General features: G+C 38.5%; 2 protein-coding genes across 2 annotated transcripts; both read right to left on the bottom strand.

Moving 5' to 3' along the window:
- Positions 1 to 588: 588 nt before the first annotated feature.
- LOC139449738 (NTF2-related export protein 2-like) lies at positions 589 to 13,722 on the bottom strand. Its single transcript, XM_071231259.1, has 4 exons — positions 13,686 to 13,722; positions 13,233 to 13,319; positions 1,736 to 1,880; positions 589 to 905 (listed from the first exon to the last, which is right to left on the bottom strand). The coding sequence occupies exons 1-4, from the start codon at positions 13,698 to 13,700 to the stop codon at positions 742 to 744; spliced, it is 411 nt and encodes a 136-aa protein (XP_071087360.1). The 5' UTR covers positions 13,701 to 13,722; the 3' UTR covers positions 589 to 741.
- LOC139449737 (ankyrin repeat and protein kinase domain-containing protein 1-like) lies at positions 7,303 to 11,961 on the bottom strand. Its single transcript, XM_071231258.1, has one exon. The coding sequence runs from the start codon at positions 11,834 to 11,836 to the stop codon at positions 10,433 to 10,435; it is 1,404 nt and encodes a 467-aa protein (XP_071087359.1). The 5' UTR covers positions 11,837 to 11,961; the 3' UTR covers positions 7,303 to 10,432.
- Positions 13,723 to 22,486: the final 8,764 nt, after the last annotated feature.

The raw sequence follows: 22,486 nt of genomic DNA, 5'->3' as shown, positions 1-22,486 counted from the left end.
ATTCGTTATAACTAAAGTGATGGGTAGGTCAAGGTGACTTGTATTTACTGGACAGGATCAGTAAAGAACCTTGAGCACTAAAATGTTTTTCAAATTTCCCTGCCAAGGGTACTTTGACTGAAATTCTGGATAACTCAATGTCTGTACTACAGAGACAATGCCTCCTGCTTAAGGCACTTCTTACAACAGATCTTGACGAGGCGGCTGCAGATCGTAGTACATCATGCCTGTTTGTACAGAGCATGTTGAGACATTTTATAGCTAAAATGGATAGAATTATCATAAAAACGCCCGCATGTTATCAGAAATGAGCGGGCCACTGTAACTTGATAATGCCCTCATATTACTTGACGACGGGCCATTAGCACGCCCGTTGTTAGGTGACGTCATAGGATAGGGATAGGTGACGTAACGTTCAATAGTGACGTCATCTGGTTTGTTCTATGATGTTTCCATATTTGTAAAAGTGGGTCAGCAACATTCGTGTTGATTGCAGTAAATGTTTCAAAATCGTTATTGTTGTTTCTTTTTATTTGATAACAAATTCCATCCATTTTAGCTATAATAACGGTAACGCTATTTTTGAGACATTGTATCATAATGTTTCATTGACCCAGGGCACTTTATTCAACATCTACTGATAATAACAAAGAAAGATCAAAAATATTCCAGTCTCAGTGTCAAGTCCACATTCTCTGTAGTTGAAATCGTCCACATGGGAATGAAAACATCAGAAACAGATCATGGCTTCTCGAGAAATCGGAGGACATCGCTGACAATCTTCCAAACAGTGCCTTGTGAAGACAGCGTGAAGTTCTGTGTGAAGGCCTTATTCTTGTTGTTCTGGTACTTCACTGTCCCGAACACTGACACCGCTATGGCCATCTCGTTGGGGTTCAGGGGCTCTGAGATCAAACAAATTTTGTTTAATTATTTGCTTAACAGAAACACCAACCATAAATTTCGCAAACGTTGAATAAGAAAAAACAATTAGGGTAAGGACAGTCTTTTTCCTTCTCAGTGAATACCTTCAGGCTATTCGTAATGATTTATTTCATTCAAATTAGGACAAACAGGAAGTATAACCATTTCACCCTAAATATTTTTTCTTGGATTTGTTTCCGATTGATTTCCTCTAACCAAACATAATTTTAAGTGATCATTCTTAGCCAAGAGTAAGTTTTGTTTTTGTTTACCTCCACATTAGGAAATAATGACACATTGTATTCCTTAGTAGTAAATCATGATACGTACTGAATCATGAACAAGTGATCATGATACCTGGTACATATAATATTTCAGCCCTGAAAGACTTGTCAAGGAGTTTAAGATCATGTGCAGTTTGCATAAGGAAAGCTGCTCTCAAATCTGACACTTCTTATCCAGCCATGGGTGAAGAAATCAGGCATTAATGATTGGCTTAAACTGGTTTATGAGTCCAGATCATGACAATTCTACCATGAATTTGGAAATGACTCGATTCTGATTGGTCAATCAGAGGTATCAAATCAGAATAACCGCCTCTGATTGAAACAGGCCATTTGATGGCCGCATCACCACAAAAGTTTATAGAAATGTACTTCTTTCTCAGTCTTTGTCAGTAGGCAATTTAAATAACTGTATGTGCAATTGTGGGTTACCTTTTTTCACTACTTGATGAAATACACCATATGTACATAGTCTCCAAACACGTTATCCTGAGTATGAAGTATTTTCCAAATATGGCATTACTTACCAATAAGAGGCTGTGTGTCGAGGGAGTTGATGGTGTGTTCGGAGGCTGGCAAGGCGTCAAAGTGATTGCTGATGGCTTCCCCGCCGTTACAGACGTTGCCGTTCCACACCACAGTTGATGTATCAAGGTACAGCTTGCGTATCAGCTGTAACAGATAATGATCCAGATACTATTCAAAATGGTGAGTGAGTGAGTGAGTGAGTGAGTGAGTGAGTACCGTATTCGACATAATAAGCGCCCAGAGTGCTCTTAAAATTAGAAATAGGGGGCTCTTATTAGAATATTATTTTGGTGAGAGAAAAAAACAGAGTTGAAAGACAAATTTCGTGGCCTGTCTGTTTATATACGACAGATATATTTTTCCACAATTTAATTGCCCTTAATAAAGGGTGCATATAACACACGAGTGCGTATTATACACGAATAAATAAGTCTTGTGTACATTGATCAATCGGAAGGGGTGCTAACTGGGATTGTTCACTTGCCAATATATTTGCAAATATCGCTGTGGGCGCTTATTAGAGGGGGGCGCTTATTACGTCGAATATTTCAGTTTCCGCGTGTTATTGTGAGGAAAGTGATGCAGGTCTTAGACATTTCCTCTTTGGTGCCACCGACAAGCAGTGGAATGGTGTTGATGGTGATGGTCATATTTGGGATTTGGGTAAATGTATGTTGCAAATGACCACATGGAATAACAATACAATCTTAATTTTCTTTATTCTGCAAAATTCTCATAAATCTCCTTTATCACAATGAAGATCTAAACAATTTGTCACTTGCACCATACTTAAATTCACTTGCCTGAATTTCATGATGCTAATTTTGCATCTTTGCCAGCCAGCAAGATTATTCAGAGTGTACAAGATTGACTACTGTACACTAAGTCCATGAAGCTGACTTCTTCCCCACTCCATCATTACAAGTCAGTTATACATACAAGTAGTCACCTATCAGTGCTAATTACCCCCCACCCCTATTTGCCCAGTGTCCATTACCTATTACTTAACTATGATTACTTAAGTGTTGGCTTCTATTGTCTATTGCTAATCACCTTATCGGCGCCAATCATCTTTTGGCTTCCTTTGTTATTTTCCACCTTTTGTTATCTTATTCATTTTGTTGTCCTTACATGTACATATATATGCTCTCTGCCTCATGGCATTCATTCTATAACCTGATGAAGGAGTAAGCATATACTCCGAAACGTTGTGTTCCTCATAATAAAGAAGTTGACATCCATATATTCTCTTCCTTACTCAAAAGAAGTTAAGAACACCCGATTTTGACTATAATGAATCTATCATGGCTGGTGGGTATTGCAACACACAGCCTTAAGATTCTTAGTGTTCTTCAACTTCTTTTGAGTAGTATATTTATAGCGCAATTAAATGGCTCTTAAGTGGACACTGCAGTTTGACATAAAGAGGAAAAGTCAACTCATGAACTGTGACATCACACCAAGTGTTGTGACATGAAATATTCCTGGCAATGGATATGTCTGGTTGCTACCGTAAACACAGGTGTCCAGTGCCACTAATGAAGCAAATTCTGGTACTTGGACTCCAAGTAAGAGGATTCTTATTGATTTTAACCATATTAATTAAAGCCACTTTGAAGAATATTCTAGTTACCATGGTTACTAGTAACTCAAATCATGGCATGTAAGCTCGATATGGAGGAAAGTCCAAAGTGATGCAGGTCTCGGACGTCTTCCACTTCGATGAAACACAAGAGCATGGGTATGATGCTGACAAAACTAGAAAAATAATCTTGGCAAATATGAGATTCAAACCTACAATTACAGATCTAGCACCAAAACACAAGGGATGCAATCATGCAACTGCCCTAGAGGTGAAACGATACATCAGTGCATCATAAGATTTCATGTGACGATACGATACAGGATACATTTTCTTTTGTATCGATACAAGATGATACACTAGCTAAAATATAATACTTACTACTCGTTTAATGACCCCAAACAATTTTGCCAGTCAAATATTACAAAATCTGTTGTTATTAGCTCACTACTAAAAATAACAGCTATGAACAAGTGTCTACAGCTAGCTTTTCCTTTAGAACATGCTCCGAAATATTTATAGTCAAGAAGTTTCCATGCAATTTGATGTAAATATGTGTATCGCAATATGTATCAAATCATTACCTATGTATCTTGACACGTACCGTATCGAGGTCTTGCTGTATCGTTTCACCCCTTAACTGTTAACTGTCCACAGCGAATTGCAGTAGCTTAGTCAAGCCTGCATCACCTGTGAAATGATGGGCCTTGTTTCAGACGTATGGCCAGGATACCCTTCTTGACGTAAAAACATGGGGAGGGGGGCGGCATTTGTGATATAAGGGGTCAGGGTTCTGGCTCCTGGCAATCTGAGGCATGGATAGAAATTCTGGGGATCTGGTCCCAACCTGAAACAATTTACGTTTTCACTGAACATGATCATGACGGCAGCTTTTCCAGAATCCTAATCTTGATCACATTACTGCAGAAAAAGCAACAAAGAAACATGAACATTTGTAAGAGAATTGTTTATTATCATACAAATATCATCACACCTTTCAATAATTTATCACAAAATTTCCACAAATCAACAAGAACAGATCACAGATCACAGCTCACATTCAATAAATAAGAACAAAAACAAAACCAACTTTGGAAACAAAAGGCAGCAGCCATACCGAGATGGATCTTATTTTCTTTTCTTATCCCAACATAACAGATGGATGATAGGGCTTAACATTTATTTTGCCTGCTTTACGATCTGTCAACCTTAAAAATCGAAAATTCAGGATAAATAAATCAATCAATCACTTGCTTGATAACGGTGTTAGAACCTACACCGAAACGTTGCTCTTAATTGTAATAAAGAAGTTGTTCATCCATAAATTCTTATCCTTACTTAGTACTCCAACTTCTAAATGCCTATCAAAGAAGTTAATCAATCAGGATGACAAGTTTTTTTCATTCTGCCGCTGGTAAATATTGCATTGACAAAAAAAAGTCCAAGGTATTTTTATATGTCTAAAACAGATTTGTTTCCCCAACGATAATACATGATTACAAGATTTTATATTTATATTTATATTTATATTTATAAGAACCAAACAAGTCCAAGATTTAACTGATTTAAAATATGGGAATCTAAATCAAAGTTTGAAGAGATTAAAAAAATACAGTAGAATGGATTTTAGTTTAGTTTCGTTTTTCTGCCTACCCACCAAAGTTTTCACCTAAGGCCCCTTTACACAGGGCTGTGACCTTTGTGCCTCCTTTGAGCGATCAAAAACTGGCCAGGACGCTCAATGGTCGCCTAAATCCAGAAAATCATGTTTCTATGAAATTGCTCGAGTTGTTCAGCGTCTGCAACCACAATGAAACACTGCAGGTACAAACCCTCTTTTTATATAGGCAGGCTGAGGAGGCACTACAGGTAGCTCAAAGGAGGCAGAAAAGTGGCAGAAGCATTGCCATGGTGTCTCAAGGGTGGTCGCCGAATGGAGGCACGGTGTTGGCCACAGTCATCATTCAATGCACGCTGTTGGTCGCCCAAAGGAGGCACAGGGGAGGCAGAAGCATCACCCAGATTGACGGGAAAATATTTCACCAGAAGGCATCTGTTACCTGGCGACCACTGTGCCTTCATTCTGCAACAAAGGAAAATGCTTGTGCCTCCCTTCTGCCTCCTTTGAGCAACCAACCTCCTCGGCGACCTTTGTGCGATTGTTTTGAACATGTTCAAAAATTCAAGGCGACCATGGCATCCATGGCGATGTCTGAACCTCCTGTGTGGCATCTTGGAACTACCTAGGCAACCAATCTGTCTCCTTTGGGCCTCCAACGACAACCTGGCAAATGTTATGGTCGCACACGGGAGGCACAGAGGTCGCCATCCTGTGTAAAGGCCCCATTATAAAAATCTGTAACACCTCCAGCTCACCTCCAGGTTTGGACCTGACTTTGTATAGTCACACTCAAAATGCCCCTGTTCTATTATGCACAAACAAAGACAGAAGAATAAACCAACCATTAAACAAGTTCCATCCAAACTGAATCACACTTATGAATATTATAACAATAAAAATCAGCAATGTAGGCTCACTGTCACACACAAAATTTAAATTGATAAGCAAGCAGGTACACACTGGCATATTCTTGTCAAGGTCCCCTCAGTTCGATTCTTACATGAATCAGCAAAAATTCAGCGTTATTGCGTCTGCCTCGAGAGCAGAAGGTTGGTGGTCTGATCCCCTGGCGGCATCATACCAACTTGATACTTGTTGTTACCCTGCCTGGCACTCAACACTAAGGGAGTTTGATTCTTACATGAATCAGCAAAAATTCAGCATTATTGCGTCTGCCTCAATAGCAGGTTGGTGGTCTGATCCCCTGGCAGCATCATACCTACATGGTACTTGTTGTTACCCTGCCTGGCGCTCAACACTAAGGGAAGAAAGGCCTAGCAAGCTCAGATTCAGTAATGTGTCTGAGTAGGGTATTCATGTTAAACTGGTATCTCAATGGGCCAGTACTATAAAACCGACAAGTCCAGACAAGTACAAGAAGCCACACACATATATTACTACATGTATAGTTAATCTGTATGACTGATTACCAGAAGTAATATGAAAGAATTGGGGATCCTTAACTTCTTTTGAGTAGAATATAACAAAATATCTGTATGCACATGACTCCAGAATATACAAAGCCTTCACCATGTTCACAAATTACTTTCGATCAAAAAGCAGTTATTTCCACATGTGTTCAAACCATTGTGTAGGACGAAAAAACCCAGTTACTTTAGAGAGGTGGCGAAAAATGGCTGCCGAGAAAATCTTCAGGGCTAGAGTTCAAGAAACACAAAGCAATTTTCATTAACTTTGGTGACTGAAAATTACATTTACTTACAAAAGCATTTACTTCAAGCTGTTTTGGAGGGGAAAGTCCCCCAAAATGTAGTGAGGTGGCTAAACATGGTGCCTGAAAAACTTTGAAACCGTTACAAAGCTAGAAGCTTATGCACATCCTTAGCAAAATGGTGGAAGGTGTCCGGTAAAATTCCAATAAGGCAAAACTGTAAACAATATATCTTAATGTACAATAATTGTGTATAGAGCACCATCACCAAAATAACTAATACCATTAACAGTTATTGATTATGTAACTATCACAAAGACTACCAGGAAGGGACCATTTCTATCATCAAGTGGATATAGAGCGTCTGCCTGGAGAGCGGAAAGTCAGGGGTTCAATCCCCAACCGCATCATACCAAAAGAGTTGAAAAGATGGTGCTTGATGTTTCCCTTCCTGGCTGCACTAGGATTAAGAGGGTAAAACAAGGACTGGTAGGTTTGGTAACAGTATACTGTGTCGGAGAGGTGGTGTGTGTGTGTGTGTGTGTGTGTGTAGGGTGGGGTGGGGTGTATACATGTTTAAATGCAGCAGTCTCCCAGTGGCCAAGCACTATAGCATTGGCAGTAACCTGGATGATTACAAGCATGTTGCTAGATATGTGAAATCGAACCCCATTACCATTCACTTCAGTTAGGTAACAACTCCAATTATTCCAATTAACATGATTAATATTCCTTTTCATCCTCATTATTCATGCCTGAATAATATTGAACATGTTATTGTTTCTTTGATATACATGGTAACTTTAAACAACTGTTTAAAAAGTAATCACTTTATCAACATAACTGGTTGATATAATAAAATTATTAATAAAGAAAACTATGTACTTGCGGATGTAATGAACAAAAATTAGTGGTATCTTTGAGTTCGTTATAACTGTAGTTTACTGTAAATATAAATGTTCAAAATATTATACAGGTCTTCGCCTGTGGTATTGGAATCGAGGGACCACCTAAATCTTTGACTTCTAACATTAGGGTCACGTTCAGAACAGTAGACATACAGATCACATGGAGCGAGCGAGCGAGCATGGTTTTACGCCGCTTTTAGCAATATTCCAGCAATATCACGGCGGGGGACACCAGAAATGGGCTTCACACATTGTACCCATGTCGGGAATCAAACCCGGGTCTTCGGCGTGACGAGCGAACGCTTTAACCACTAGGCTACCCGACCGCCCCAGATCACATGGATACTTGTGAGTGAGCAAGTGAGTGAGTTGGGTTCAACACTGCTTTGAACAGTATTCCAGTTATATCACGGCATGTCAGCTTAATGTGGGAGGAAAGCCCGAAGCGATGCAGTTCTTGGACGTTTAACACTTCGGTGAAACCCACGAGCACGGGTATGGTGCTGACATGGAAACAGGCGCAGCATCAAATTCTGGCACCCAAAATGTCTGGGCTACTGTCAATATGTGTGAACACATCATTACATGAACAATTTGTTATACTGTTACAGTCGACCATGAAAAGTCTACATTGCAATCAAAATCTTATCATCTTTCACTCTTGTCCAATGCCTCCCGGTCAAGGTCTGACAAACTCTCCATAGGAAGGCAATCAGCCGATAAGAAAGACTTTAAGCATGGGGACTTTAGTTAATTTTTGTCGTTAAATGCTGCATTCAGCAATATTACAGCGATATGATGTCAGTCTGTAAGTAATCGAGTCTGGACCAGACAATCCATTGATTGACATCAAGAGCATTGATCTACGCAATTGGGATACGATGACATGCATCAACCAAGTCAGCAAGCCTGACTACCCAATCCTGTTGCAAAAAAACAATTCCCGGGTTTAAATTTTCAATAAGAGGGAGTGAGTTGGCCTTAAATCCGCATTTGAAAAATATTCCAGTTACATCACAGCAGGTCAGCTTAATGTGGGAGGAAAGCCCGAAGTGATGCAGGTCTCTGACGTTTACCACTTCGGTGGAACCCATGAGCATCTGTATGGTGCTGACATAATTGGGGATAACCAGGATTCAAACCCAGGAGCATAGGGTATATGGCATGTCCAAGGGATGCAACTGGTAAGAAATTGTGCAGAAAGTGGAAATCTGATTAGCACAAGGACCCAATCCTGATTGAACAATCAAAGTATGCGGGTTTGTCAGACCTTGCTGGAGAGGTGTTTGATTGTGATGAGATTGCCCACAATAATCTTGAGCAAAAGGTAGGCTAAAGGGAGGTAACTGGGTTTAACATTGATAATCGCATGTAAGAAGAAATAGTTAAAATGATTTAATATATTACAAAGACATAGAGAAGTTAAATATAAAGGCATCTAACTGAAGAATGACACAAGAACTGAAATGCCATGGTGGGGTGGGGGGTGGGGGTGGATCGCATGTCTAGGGGGAGATTAGTAATATGGAATTCCCACTTTCGATGGAAATATCACATGCCTGAAAATAACAACACTATAACATTATAGCTGAATATAATCTACGAAAACCACACCACAATAATATTTAATAACTGGAACACAGACGGGGTCACTCTGGGACTTCTCATGTTAATTGAAGGAGACAAATACATCATACCCTTTCATCATGTTCATCAAATTATGCAGTTCACTTTCATATAAATCTACATTTGGCCCCTCCAAATACACAATTTGACTTTTGGATTTATTACCACCAAAGTAGGACGTGACATTTTAGAGACTATTTAGTGGTTATGTTTTAAAAAACTCTTGAAATATGTTGAATTGCAAATTCACACTGAAATGAATTATTTTTCTTGTACATTTCAAGATGTCTTCTTGAAGTAATATCATGGCTAAGAAAACAAAACATATCGAAATTAACAAACTGATTTGTGCTAAATCTATTCATATTTTTCACTCCTACAGACATTGTTTCCATGACAACACACCATGGCTGATGTCCCTTAGAATAAGACGTTATTGGTGCCAATTTAGAATTATATGACATTATTAGGCCTTTCAAAAATATGCTCTGCCTGATAGGTATTGGTGTGTGAGACTGTGAAGGCATCTGTTTCGAACATGTTCACTGATTGGTGCCTTGCTGTTCAAAGGAACAGCTCTAAAGTTAGTCATTTCATTTTCCAAGATCACCATGGAGAAGACAAAAATGGAGACCATACTTTCAAACAATAATATAAGCGAACCATAAAACTGCATTTTGTTTCATGTAAGAAAAACCCTGATGATGTCTACACTTTCCCCTTAATATATCATCAAATGGAGGACAATAAATAATTACATATTTGATGTTAGAGCTTATGTTATCTTAAGATAATTCTTAAATCCTTAGTGAATGTTGGACCTGAAACATTTTTTTCATTTTATACGTTTTGGCAAGGAGTGAGAATGGTTTAACGCCGCTTTTAGCAATATTCCAGCAATATCATGGCAGGGAGCACCGGAAAATGGACTTCACTCATTGTACCCAAGTGGGGAATCCAACCCACCTCTTTGGCATTACAAGCCAACACTTTAACCAATAGGCTACCCTACCACCCTGTTTAGGTAAGTGAGGTAATTAAGCATCTTAATCATGTTAATAGAGTCATCTGTATCTGATTAGAAAATCATTGAAAAAAATTAAGAAATTTCTTGTGGCCTAAACAAATATATGATCATGATGATTCTTACATAACTCCTTCCACAATGTATCTGATAAGTATATATTGCAAAAAGACATTTTACATTTTAAGAAAATCTGATCGACATGAACAGGTTTTTCACAATCATTGTACTGTATACTGAACCCCAAACAGTTCTAACATTTCTCAGAAAGTGTCTTCTAAAAGGTCTTCTAGTAAGAGATAGTCTAAAACTCTCCTTGGCAACAGTTCTTGCTGTGATAACTGCTGAAGTTTGGGCTGAATATCTGGTCCGAGGATCTCTCGTATACAGACTCTTGTCAAATGCATCAAGGAAGGCACGGAATAGAAGTAGCTTTCTACCCACTGCAACAAACTTTGATTGTTCATCATAACTAGTGGAAGTTTCTGTGATGTGAGCCAGACAGCCTTGACCTTGCACCCAGCTCTCATGAGCAGACGGATGATTTCAAGGTTACCAAGTTCAAATGCAATCTGTATTGGCGACTGTGGAATAAGAGTATGGCGAGCATTTCCAACCACATTAAGACGACAGTTGCGACGTAATAAAGCTTTAATGATAGGAATGTTGAGAGTTTCTATGCCAAGGGACAAAGGAGACGCCTGCATGATGGTTTCTGTGTCAACCGAAGCCCCAAGGTCAAGGAGAAGCTTTACCATGTTTGTTGACTGGCAAGTTATGGCGAGAGACAGAAGTGACAGGTTCTGGGGAGCAAGGCTGTAGTCGATGTGTCCTCCGTATCGAGCAACAATTGGGACAAACCTGATGTTGTTTTCCTGCACTGCAATCCATAGGGGAGTCTTGCCATAATTATCTTGAGCATTTGGGTCAGCTCCCGCTTTGAGAATCGCTTCAACGCATTCTTCATCACATTTTGAAATGGCTAAGTGAAGAACGGTGCGGCCAGATATGGTAGCAATGTTGACGTCTGCTTTTGCTTGAAGGAGGACTTTGACGCACTCTAAATTCACACGTAAAGCATACAGGGCCTTGAGGAGAGGACTAGAACCTTGGCTGCAGATAGCGTTGACATCTGCTCCTCCGTCAATCAACATCTTCGACAAGTAGGCATCCCCGCGTCCAGCAGCAAGATGGAGAGGTGTGACTTTTGACAATGAACAGATATTTGTGTCACATCCCGCAGTAAGAAGCGCTTTCACCGTCTTCCTGTATTGACCTTTGAATGCATGCTCAAATTTGAAAACAGCCCTGATTAGTGGTGTTAGGCCTTGATTATTCACATAATCTTTTAGTCTAATGTCACATTCCAGCAGAAACTCCACACACTGCACATGGCCGTATCTGCTAGCGATGTGAAGAGCTGTGTCACCATCTTTGTTGCTAAGGAAAACATCAGCCCCTAATGAGACGAGTAATTGAAGCGAGTCTGACAGTCCTCGTCTGGTCACTATATGCAATGCTCCCCAACCTTGGAATGTGGGCTGAACGTAGGTAAAACCATCCATGAAAATCATATCAATGTGCACGTCTTGATTTTTCACCAAATGTTCTACCATGTTCATGTCATTTTCAATCAGTGCTCTATAGAATTTTAGGGAATTGTCCATTTTTGATCGGTCGACAACCACTGGTGTTTCCAAGACAACAGTTGCCAAGATACACACAATTTTATGGATAACAACTTCTTATATACTGTGTGGGGACGCCAGATGGAGTCAGTGCCTCAATTTTGTCTTCCATCCCTCCTAAGTAGAGTCAACCCTGTTGGAAGATGCAAAATACCTCAAATAAGGCAATGTCCAACTTGAATTCACAGATTTAAATACCCTCAAGCAAGTATGGAACTTATGTTTAAAATTTAAGGCCAGATCAATTTAATTTCTTACTTTTTGGTAACAAAACCATCATTTGGTCAAAAGCAGGAAGCAAAATAAAAGAAACCAAAATTGCTCAAAGTGTTGATGTGAGTTTTATTTCCGGCAGATTTTCAATAAAAAAAACAAAACAGAAATTTTATTTAAAATCTTATTTTTTACATTTCAAATTTAAGGTAATCATGTCCAAAAACAAGACAATATGTTGATCTTGCCTAATCCTGAATTATAAGCTCCCAAAGCAGATTGTACTATTAGTGTTTCCCAAACATTCTGTAGAGGTAAAACTTTAAGAACAAATTAAAGGGAAGTGACTCTTGGACTTGTTGAAAAACTTGAAGTTTCTTTCATTACTTTTTACCCAAGTAACCATATTTTTAGGCTATTCGTAATAAATATATATTTTGTTTCATTTCAACCAAATGGTTAGGAAAATTAAACTGCGTACCAGGTAATATAAATGGTATTAATTCATGAATGTCCTCTTATTCACCACGATTCAACATGAAGAGCACAATATGTGTTGGGGAGCAGTGCAACAAATGTGACTCAAACTTTTGAATATGTATCTACTCACTAGAAAATAAAAACATATTAATGAACGGGAACATGCACAAGATGATAAGTCCAACAGCCCTGAGGTGATTTTTGTAATAAGAAAGGCAAAATAGTTTGCAGTTACTCTACATGCAACTCTGTTCAACATTTAGTGTTGTGAGATTAACACAAACTTTTCAAACACCTGATCATACCCTATGACGTAATTTGTAGTATTTTGTTGCCAGTCACACCGGCGAACATATTGCACCCACTTTTGGACTAAAAATAAGCATTTGTAGACAGTAAATAATTTTGAAAGTGTGCAGTAGTTTCTTTAAACGCTGAGTCATCACTTCAGCACTGCTAGCGACTCCTATAGTGGGCTAAGCCATGGCTTTGATTTGTAAGACCAATATTTTTTATTTGTTAGCCAATTTTACATCAGAATACTTTAGCCTGTATCCCCCCTAAAAATATATATATAATTAAAAGGATTGAGCAGCAATGTATACATATCCAAGAATACATCTTCAATGCTTCCCTTGGTACTACACATTCGGGCTAATTGTAAAGTGTGTCTAAAACTCACGTGTCTTTTCTTGTCAAAGTGTTCATAGTAGAGTTTGGAGAACTCTTCTGCGGCCTGGCATGCCTGCTCGACTTTAGCTTTATGGTCCTGGAAAAGGAGTACATCTAGATCAATAAAATTGTTGTACATTAGAGACACATTTTTGTTTCATTTTATATATCACCGCCTCAGTTGTCTGACTCATGTATTATTTACAAACTGGACTAATCAGGTTATGCTTCTGAGGTTATTGGCAACACCACCCAAGGGTAGCGCAGGTGCGCGAAAACTGGGGGCTTTGTCCGGGTATCCAGTTTACCCATATGTGCACAGAAATAAAGCAAAAAGGACAAATCGTAGGGGATCTTTAAAGAGCAGGTGTATTATTTACCCATATCATTTCGTTTATCATTAGTTTCAACCTATAGCGAGAAAGCCTAATCATTCAAGGCAATCAAGTCACGAGCAACTCACCTCTGTCGGCGCCATGATGTGACGTCATACGGGGAATTCCACAAGTGCGACGACGACTCAGGCATAGACTTGCTGAGGGTTTCTGATGATTTTCATACTGATATCTTTATTTTAAGCCCGTCAAAGCTCTAACGACTAATACGATATTAATGCTGTTTTTTATTTTTATTATCAAAAGTACCCTGGTTCAAGTTTTGCGAAAATATAATTATGTAATTATGTTATCCATATGATCCAATTATTTATAGGACGAATTTATATTTGTCATTTGCACACTTAAAAATTGACGTCATCTGTTTTCTAGAAGTGCATGTGAACATATGCATACTATGTGTATTATGCATTCCACGTGTAATCTTTCTTCCATTCGTAATGTTTATATACGAATACACAGTGCCATTTAAAAAGCGGTCAAATTAATAAATGTTATATTTGGGATATACAGGTCTTGGCAGTGATGCCACTAACCCCAGTGTACAGTACATACACCCTGTGCACTCAAAAGAACCCACTCGTCCGATGGTAGATGACCAGATGGTGGAAACACGAATATGTACATGCATCCGAAACACAATTGTCCAAGCTTGTGCTGTACGTCATCCTGGGCGAGTGACTTAAAATGTGCCTCTGTTCACCCAGCAAGGAATGGGTCCCCGACATGTGAGGTGGCTGTAAAACCCCCTAGCGCCCGTAGACAGCTTGCGTCGTAAACTCCACGGGGAGTTGAGAATGATAACTGCGCCCCTCGTGGTTTATTCTCCCTGCAGTGTTTTATTTTACGATAAACAACTCCCACTCGGCGTTTATAGCATAGCATAGCATAGCATAGCATAGCATAGCATAGCATAGCATAGCATAGCATAGCATAGCATAGCATAGCATAGCATAGCAGAACAGAACAGAACAGAACAGAGCAGAGCAGAGCATAACAGAACAGAACAGATCATAGCAGAGCATAGATTCTAGTGGGTTTTTTTGGGAGGGGGGGGGGGGGGGGGGGGGTCCAATCCAAGTCCCATCATTTTTGTGGAAGCCTCGGTGGCTGAGTGGGTTAGATCGCTGACTTTGTGAGCTGTGGATTAGGTGCCTCACTCTGGCAGTGTGGGTTCGAATACCGGATGGGACTTCACCCTAAAAACGTACTGTTGTGGAATCTGTTCTTTACTGAGAAAGTGTTATCCCAAATATAACAGTAGATTTTTTTCTACAGTTTTGATATGTAATGTATCCTTTAATAATGAGGCTGTTCAGAAAAAAGTAATGTTTATAGATTTAACTGAAATGTAACAACCGTTTTTGTTGTATGTCTGTGAAGTCTGGGGTGAGAAATCCATCTGTGGTCGTGTTTTTTGACAGCAGGCAATCAACACCAGCTTTATTTGTGTATGGTGAGCTCGGTAGACACCCTCTTGAATGTATAACCAAAACTACAGAGTAATTGTTTTATACAATATGATGTACACACGTGCTTTACTTACTTATATAATTACTCAATGTTCAAGCACATTCCTAAACTAGAGCCATATTCGTAGCCACTCCCAACCCGTGGACACAATGTACGGTGAATTCTTAGACAAGCTGGAGTGAATTCGTAGACATATTATTTATATTGAAATTGATTTAATAATTCCTATCCGTGTCTTTCCTCAACAACAATATTAAAATTGAATGATAATAATTACTGTCCGATTCTGTAACTTTCCTCAAGAACATTTTTGTTCACAACATGTGCGTCACTTCACAGATGAAATACACATTTCCATTGGTTGCAAGTTTCGTGTATGTTTCTGAGTGTTTCCTTTTGTAAAGTATTAAATAACAACTACGGTAAGTATTAGTATTTTTATTTTTTTTGAAGGATCCATAATTCTAAACAAATACTTCGGTAAGTATATATTCAAGCCGAGAAGGACAAGAGGTTAATTCGGTAAGTGCTAGTTGGAGCGGATTACTATATTATTATTATTTTGTTTTTCAACGACGGCTAATAAAAAGGTTCTAAGCCTAACAAACAAAGCCGATAATTGTGGAAGTGTTTTTAATTTTATTTTTCAACACTATATCCCTGCTTTCCAATACACTTCTCACATCGATAGTGAAGCATTTCAATTCCAGTCAGGGAGAAGTTTTCTAAAGCCACAATATAAACAAAACAAACATCCATGGCAGCTTTGAGGTCATCATTGTCGTCATAGCACGAAGGTTAGTCTGTCTTACAGACCCTGTTACATTTATATCAACTACAGCCCATGCAAGTCTATAATGTTTGGCAAGTCTAGATTACTGCAGTATCTGAAAATGAAGAGAATCACTGGGCTCCCTTTTTATTAGATTTTTATTAAGATAACTGAACAACTGTTTTTTTCTGTACGATATGTTCATTTCAGAGACTATATGTTAGTCTACACGAAGGTGTTCTTTCAGTTTAGGAAGCGCGGGTGAAATCACTTGGTGCCCGGTCTGGCGAGTATGGAGGGTGAGGAATCTTTTCGAACCCTCATTGTCGCACAGCAGCCCTCATTCCTCGTCACTTTTCTTTGATAGAAGCTCTAAGGCGATGAAGCAAATCAGCATAGTAGGCACCGGTAATCGTCTTTTGACTTTCTACTTTGCATCCCAGAATACGGTGGCCATAACTTTCTTCACTGATCTTGAAGACTTGGATATCTTTGGTGCCGGAGAAGTGGAATGGTGCCATTCCATGGATTGCCATTTTGACTCGGGATGACAGTGGTAGATCCATGTTTCATCACCCGTAACTAATCTCTTTTTGAATTGACGAAATCCTCCTCAATTAGCTCTAAATTTTCTATGGCAATGTCAGTCCCTTTTCCCCTAAGGCCAGAATTTAGAAACCTTCGCACCCAACGAGCAAATATCTTATTCATCTGTAAATGTTCATGAATAATAGTTTCAATGGATCCATGGATCAGACCTGTGTCTTCCTCAAGTTCAGCAATGGTAGTAATACGTCTATCTGACGGTATACGTTTTTCCATCTCCTTGATTGAACCTTCATTGATGGGACGTCCAGACCTAGGGTTATCATCAAGACTTGTTCTCCCAACCTTAAACATAGCTTCCCAACATTTAACAGTGAAATAGCTTGGGCAATTATCCTCATATACTTGTGACATGCGGTCATGAATTTGTTGGGGAGTACTTTTCTCTAAAGTGAAAATAACTTGATCACTGATCAGTACTCGTTTTGTGTCCATTTTGGACCCCTATCACGTTCAAATGGCTGCCACCAATATACAAACGGCCTCAACAGACCAAATACACTTTTAAACATAAAAATGTTTGGAATTCGTTATCAAAATAATACAGATGGACATATTTTCCAGTCAATTTGAAAAAAATGAATATTCAGGCTTTTAATAAATTTCCTAAATGAAAATTTTGCACATTTTGACTGTAAAAATATAAACATGATAAAATAAGCAATGCTCAGGAGAAATATTTTTGTGTTGCAAGTCAAAAGAGTGTAAACGAAAATCGCACAATTACCAAGCAAGTGACTTATCAAAGGTTCGTCACCATTACCGATACTACCCACATAGATACCTACATTTCCTTATTATTTCCAAAACTGTATTTCATTTTGTTGATAGATGTAACCATACGCCCTTATACACGTACTATCAATAAAAGTGACAAATGCGCTTACGAATTGCGCAGCACAGGTCGCGAACTAGTCTAGGTTTCTGCTGTACTCACGGGGAAAATACAATAACAAAGGCAGGCAACAACCAGTCCCGGGGAATTGCTTTAGATCAGTGATTTGAAATACATATGCCACTTAAATATTTATGTCTAATAAATCATTATTCAGTTGTATTGTCATCACTGTATTGCATTTGTCTGCGAGTGCACCGTCAATTTTGTCTACGAGCTGGGAATGGCTACGAATTCTCCATGGCTACGAATTGGTTTGGTTACTAATTCACCTACCTCCTCTCTAAAGTAACATGTTCTACCTGTAAACTACCATAGAAACATTGAGTAGGTCACAGTGTCACGTCCTGGTATAAATCAACCTTCACAGAGTCACGTCAACGTGCCCAATGTCACTGGGCGAGATAAATGTACACTGAAAATATTTGTTTCGGATGGAACTAATTCCATGTAGAACTCATCATCGTTGACATAATCACCCGATCATTATTCTACTCAGTTCTTACAACAGATATCGGATGCTGGTTACGTATTGTTGTGTGGCAGTAGAGATTGTACGTTTATTTGTAGTGATTGACAGCGGCAGCAAATGATTGAAGCCACAGTAAAATGTTGAGTGCTGGCAGTGGCAGCAAATGAATGGAATTTAGAGTTACTGCCCCTTGTTGTTAATAACCATGGCAGGCTTGAACATTCGAGAAGTTTCAGGATAGGACAGGTTCTGTTAGGCAGGCAGTACCTACATAAGCGTGGGAAGAGGTTAATTCAAGTCCTTTTTAGACCTGAGCTGTCTTATCTACTTTTCAAGTGTGGTTGGATACTTATCTGAAAACATGGAATTCTGCCAGGTTCCAAGACTATCCTGGATTCAAGAGTGAGTGAGTGAGTGAGTATGGTTTTACGTCACTTTTAGCAATATTCCAGCAATATCGTGGCAGGGGACACCAGGAATGGGCTTCATACATTGCAGAAATGTGGGGAATCGAACACAAGTCTTCAGTGTAAAGAAGGAACGCTTTAACCACCAGGCTACCCCGCCGGCCCTCTGGATTGAAGAGAAGACACAGGCCTGTTTCAAAACATTCTACATTTAATCATGTTTTCAAACCAGATCAGATTGCATCAAACACTTTCATTCATTTAATAATGACAACAGAAACAAAAGATTCATTGTGTATTTTATTAAAACCTCATTTAGGAGCACTGTACATGTGACTAAGCCAATGCTTAATTCTCACAAACAAGATCAGTACTTAAAGCCATGATATACAGTACAGAAAGTAGGAAACAATTTGTACAAACTTCTTGCTAATACTGCATTATTTCAACACTGTACTGAAGGCCGTTAGACAAGTAACAATGCAACTAAACATCCAGAATCAGGGTTGTAATATTTGTAACATTGCTGAACTTTGTAATCTCATTCAAATGCTTGTGAAACACAGAAAAACAGACCTGACAGGTAGGTTTGGGTACTGGCGTACAATTAACATGTTTCTGGCTATGAAGTTGTCGTTCATGAGAGACAGACTATAACAGAACACAATATAAATATGACACGGACATATTCAGAGGTAGATGATGGGAGTTAGGTGCTTTTTTAACAACTTTGACAAATCTGAAAAAAACATCTAGAAAAGAATATTTTGTTTTCATAAAGAAAACTGACATTAGTCCTATATTTGATTCTCAAAACCTACTTCATGTCCAGACCAACTTAACTGTTGTCTTATTAACGAGTACCCTAAAGAGTAATAAAAATAGACGAATAAAAAGGTATATACTCTTAAAAACATTTGTACTTTGTCTTTATTATTTGTTTTACCCTTTTTTTAAAAATGTAAGAATTAACAAATCCAGCATGACATTTGTTTTTGTTTTTTCTCGTCTTCTGTCTCGTCAACACCAACACAAGAAACAAAAATAGCCTGATGTTATGTATCACAAAAGCAAATAACTCCCAGGTGTCCTCCTCAAAATGTGGCAAACAATGGCTGAGATCGTTAAAACAGAAACAAAATCTAAATTATACACAAAGTGACAAATTTATTACTTCACTGATGTCAAGTTTAAGGAACTACACGAGTTATTGCCATGCTGTTTCAGATATATACCTGAATATTCATATTACTGTATGTTCAAACTTATAGTCTTATGAATATTCAGTCGGTTAACAGGTGCATTCAAACTGCTGTAAATCCTTCATTTAATGCCAGTGTGTATACATATGCATACACATATACATCATTATTTGCAAGACACCTTTGACCCCTTTCTTAATCAAACTGCCCATGGTCTAGTGGAGCAAGTCACTGCCCAGAAAGCAGAAGGTCTGGGGTTGGACTCCCATCTACGTCAAACCAAAAGAGTGAGAGAGTGAGTATGGTTTAACGCCGCTATTCCAGCAATATCACGGCTGGGGACACCAGAAATGGGCTTCACTCATTGTACCAATGTCGGGAATCGAACCCGGGTCTTCAGCGTGACGAGCAAACGCTTTAACCACTAACTGGGATCAGACTCGCTTTAAATCTAGGATTTACAAATTAGTTTAATGTCCTTGTATACATCTGAAACTTCATGACTATGGACTAATTACCGGTCATAATTTATGATCAAGTGTAAAAAATCATAAATGTATATAGATTCTACTTTCTAAATATTAACTGACATTTTGAAATTTCCTATGCCACATTGAAGGCAAGTCCCTGATCTGTGAAACAATATGACAAATGTAGGAGGCAGGTTTTTGTAATTACTTCAATATGAGATATGGCAATATCGGAGGTAGTATTAGTTTCAATCTTACACCGTTAATGGAATCTCAAATTATATAATCATAAGATCTAATATTGATAATCTGCAGTTTAAAAAACGGTTCAGCGGACACACTGCAAGCAGAGTTATGTCCCTTATGTTTGTAATACATATATACCAGTACAACAGTCGGAGATGTAGGGTGTGACCATCAGTGTTGAGTGAGTGAGTGAGTTGGGGTTTAACGCCGCTTCAAACAGTATTCCAGTCATATCACGGCGTGTCAACTGAATGTGGGAGGAAAGCCCAAAGTGATGCAGGTCTTAGATGTTTACCACTTCGGTGAAACCCACGAGCAAGGGTATGGTGCTGACCAACCTAGAAACATAATCGGGGCGAACCGGGATTCGAACCCACAATCATAGGTTTCTGGCGAGCCCAAAGGAAGCAACTCTGCACAGCAAACTGTGGCGCCTTAGACGACTGTGCACCCCCCCCGTGTTCCCCCCCCCATCAGTGTTGACCTTGATCTGGCATTACCACTGGGTCCAGGTTCATAAAGCAGTCATAGCTGTAGGACTGTCATAGAGTCTAGGCGTTATGACAGTTATATTACTGTGAGTGAGTGAGTATGGTTTTACGCCGCTTTTAGCAATATTCCAGCAATATCACGGCGGGGACACCAGAAATGGGCTTCACACATTGTACCCATGTCGGTAATCGAACCAGGATCTTCGGCGTGATGAGCAAACAATTTAACCACTGTGTAAAATTTATTAAACTTGACCCATGCACTTGGAGAGCCTTGCAGGGAAATCCTATCCTGTCTCTGGTACCTTAGGAAAAATAATAATTTTCAGCTCTCATATGTTTCATGATATATTTTTCTTCTTTTCTCATAAAATACTAAAAGTTTTGAAATTCCATTACAGTTTGAAATCGTTTAACCTTCATATACACCTTCCTCAATCCAAGTAAAAATCTATTCACATTGAACTGCTTACGGTCGTAGTTCTAACAGCTACAGAAATCTAAATACTACTTAGATCATTACAAGAAAGAAATAAAACATCCAGACATATAAAACACTACACATGATCACTAATAAATATAAACAACTTATACATGTTGTTCATAATCTTCAAAATTCATGACAATTCTTTCCAAATATTGTCAAAAGTCTTCATTTGTTAAGCGTCAATTTAAAAAAGCTGATTAAAAAAGAGAGCTATAGACATGTGGTTTGATGTAGGCACATTCATTATCACTCGCTAACTAAAACAGACATAACAAACGTCTATGTTAATACTTACATCAATTCAAACACAACTGAATAATTGTTCTTAGGATAATCATTTCAGAATCATCTCCATATTATGCAATAAGTTGCTAGGTAATTCACACCAATCCTAAACAAAATAGGCAACATCAAAATATTAGTAACGATGAACTTGGCCATCCCTTTTACCACTGTTTCCAAGCAACCTCTCCTTACCTTTTATATGAATCTGAATTTACTAAATTGAATAATGATCAGTTATGAAGAAGAATAAATAATTTATCATGTCCTACTAAAAGCTGGACCCATGGCATCAAAGTGGAACTGTAATACTACTGATAAAACTAATATTGTCGCACAAAACAAAGTCTCTTTCACAAAACCATATACAAAACTTTATCAAAATTTATTTATTATTAACTACTTATAATAATATACAACCACAATTGCTCAGGTTGCTTAGATGAAAACTTTCGGAAATGTGTACCTTTTTATTTCACATGAAACAAAGCTGAAAACATGTCTATTCCATGCTGATATTGAATACTATTAGTATGGCAACATCTCCAAAGGAGTCAGTCATATTCAGACCTCACCTGGGCACTTCTTATCAAAAACTGAGTAGTATACATATTACTCAAAAGAAGTTAAAGACATCATGACAGATTACCTATAGTCATATGAAAGAGTCAGGTGTTCTTGAACTTCTTTTGAGTTGGATTTATTATTTTCATTTACATAATACATGTGTCCTATGTTCCAGCATTGTTCAGCCATGTCTACGAGGATCCCAGTTAGCAGGACACAACTGGAATGAATGATTTATATATAAAATTCTCTTTAAAAGTCGGTTTATGGTTGTTGCACCTTCTCCTGGGTTGCTGGGTCACACTACAACACACTGGCTCAACCCACAACTACTCTACCAATATTCCAGCGCACTAGAATACCATTCAGACATGTCCCTGCTAAACTAAAGCATTTACTGATGCTTGTTCTGATCAGTTTCAAATTTCCTAAATCATGACTCAAGTCCACATCTATTATTTTTCTTGGCCCAAAAAATGCAACAGAACTTCACAGAAAA

The sequence above is a fragment of the Haliotis cracherodii genome, unplaced genomic scaffold (assembly GCF_022045235.1).
Source record: "Haliotis cracherodii isolate W230 unplaced genomic scaffold, xgHalCrac1.p SCAF_8, whole genome shotgun sequence".
Taxonomy (NCBI): domain Eukaryota; kingdom Metazoa; phylum Mollusca; class Gastropoda; order Lepetellida; family Haliotidae; genus Haliotis; species Haliotis cracherodii.
The sequence above is the reverse complement of the archived record's forward strand: the minus strand, read 5'-3'. Positions and strand labels throughout refer to the sequence as shown.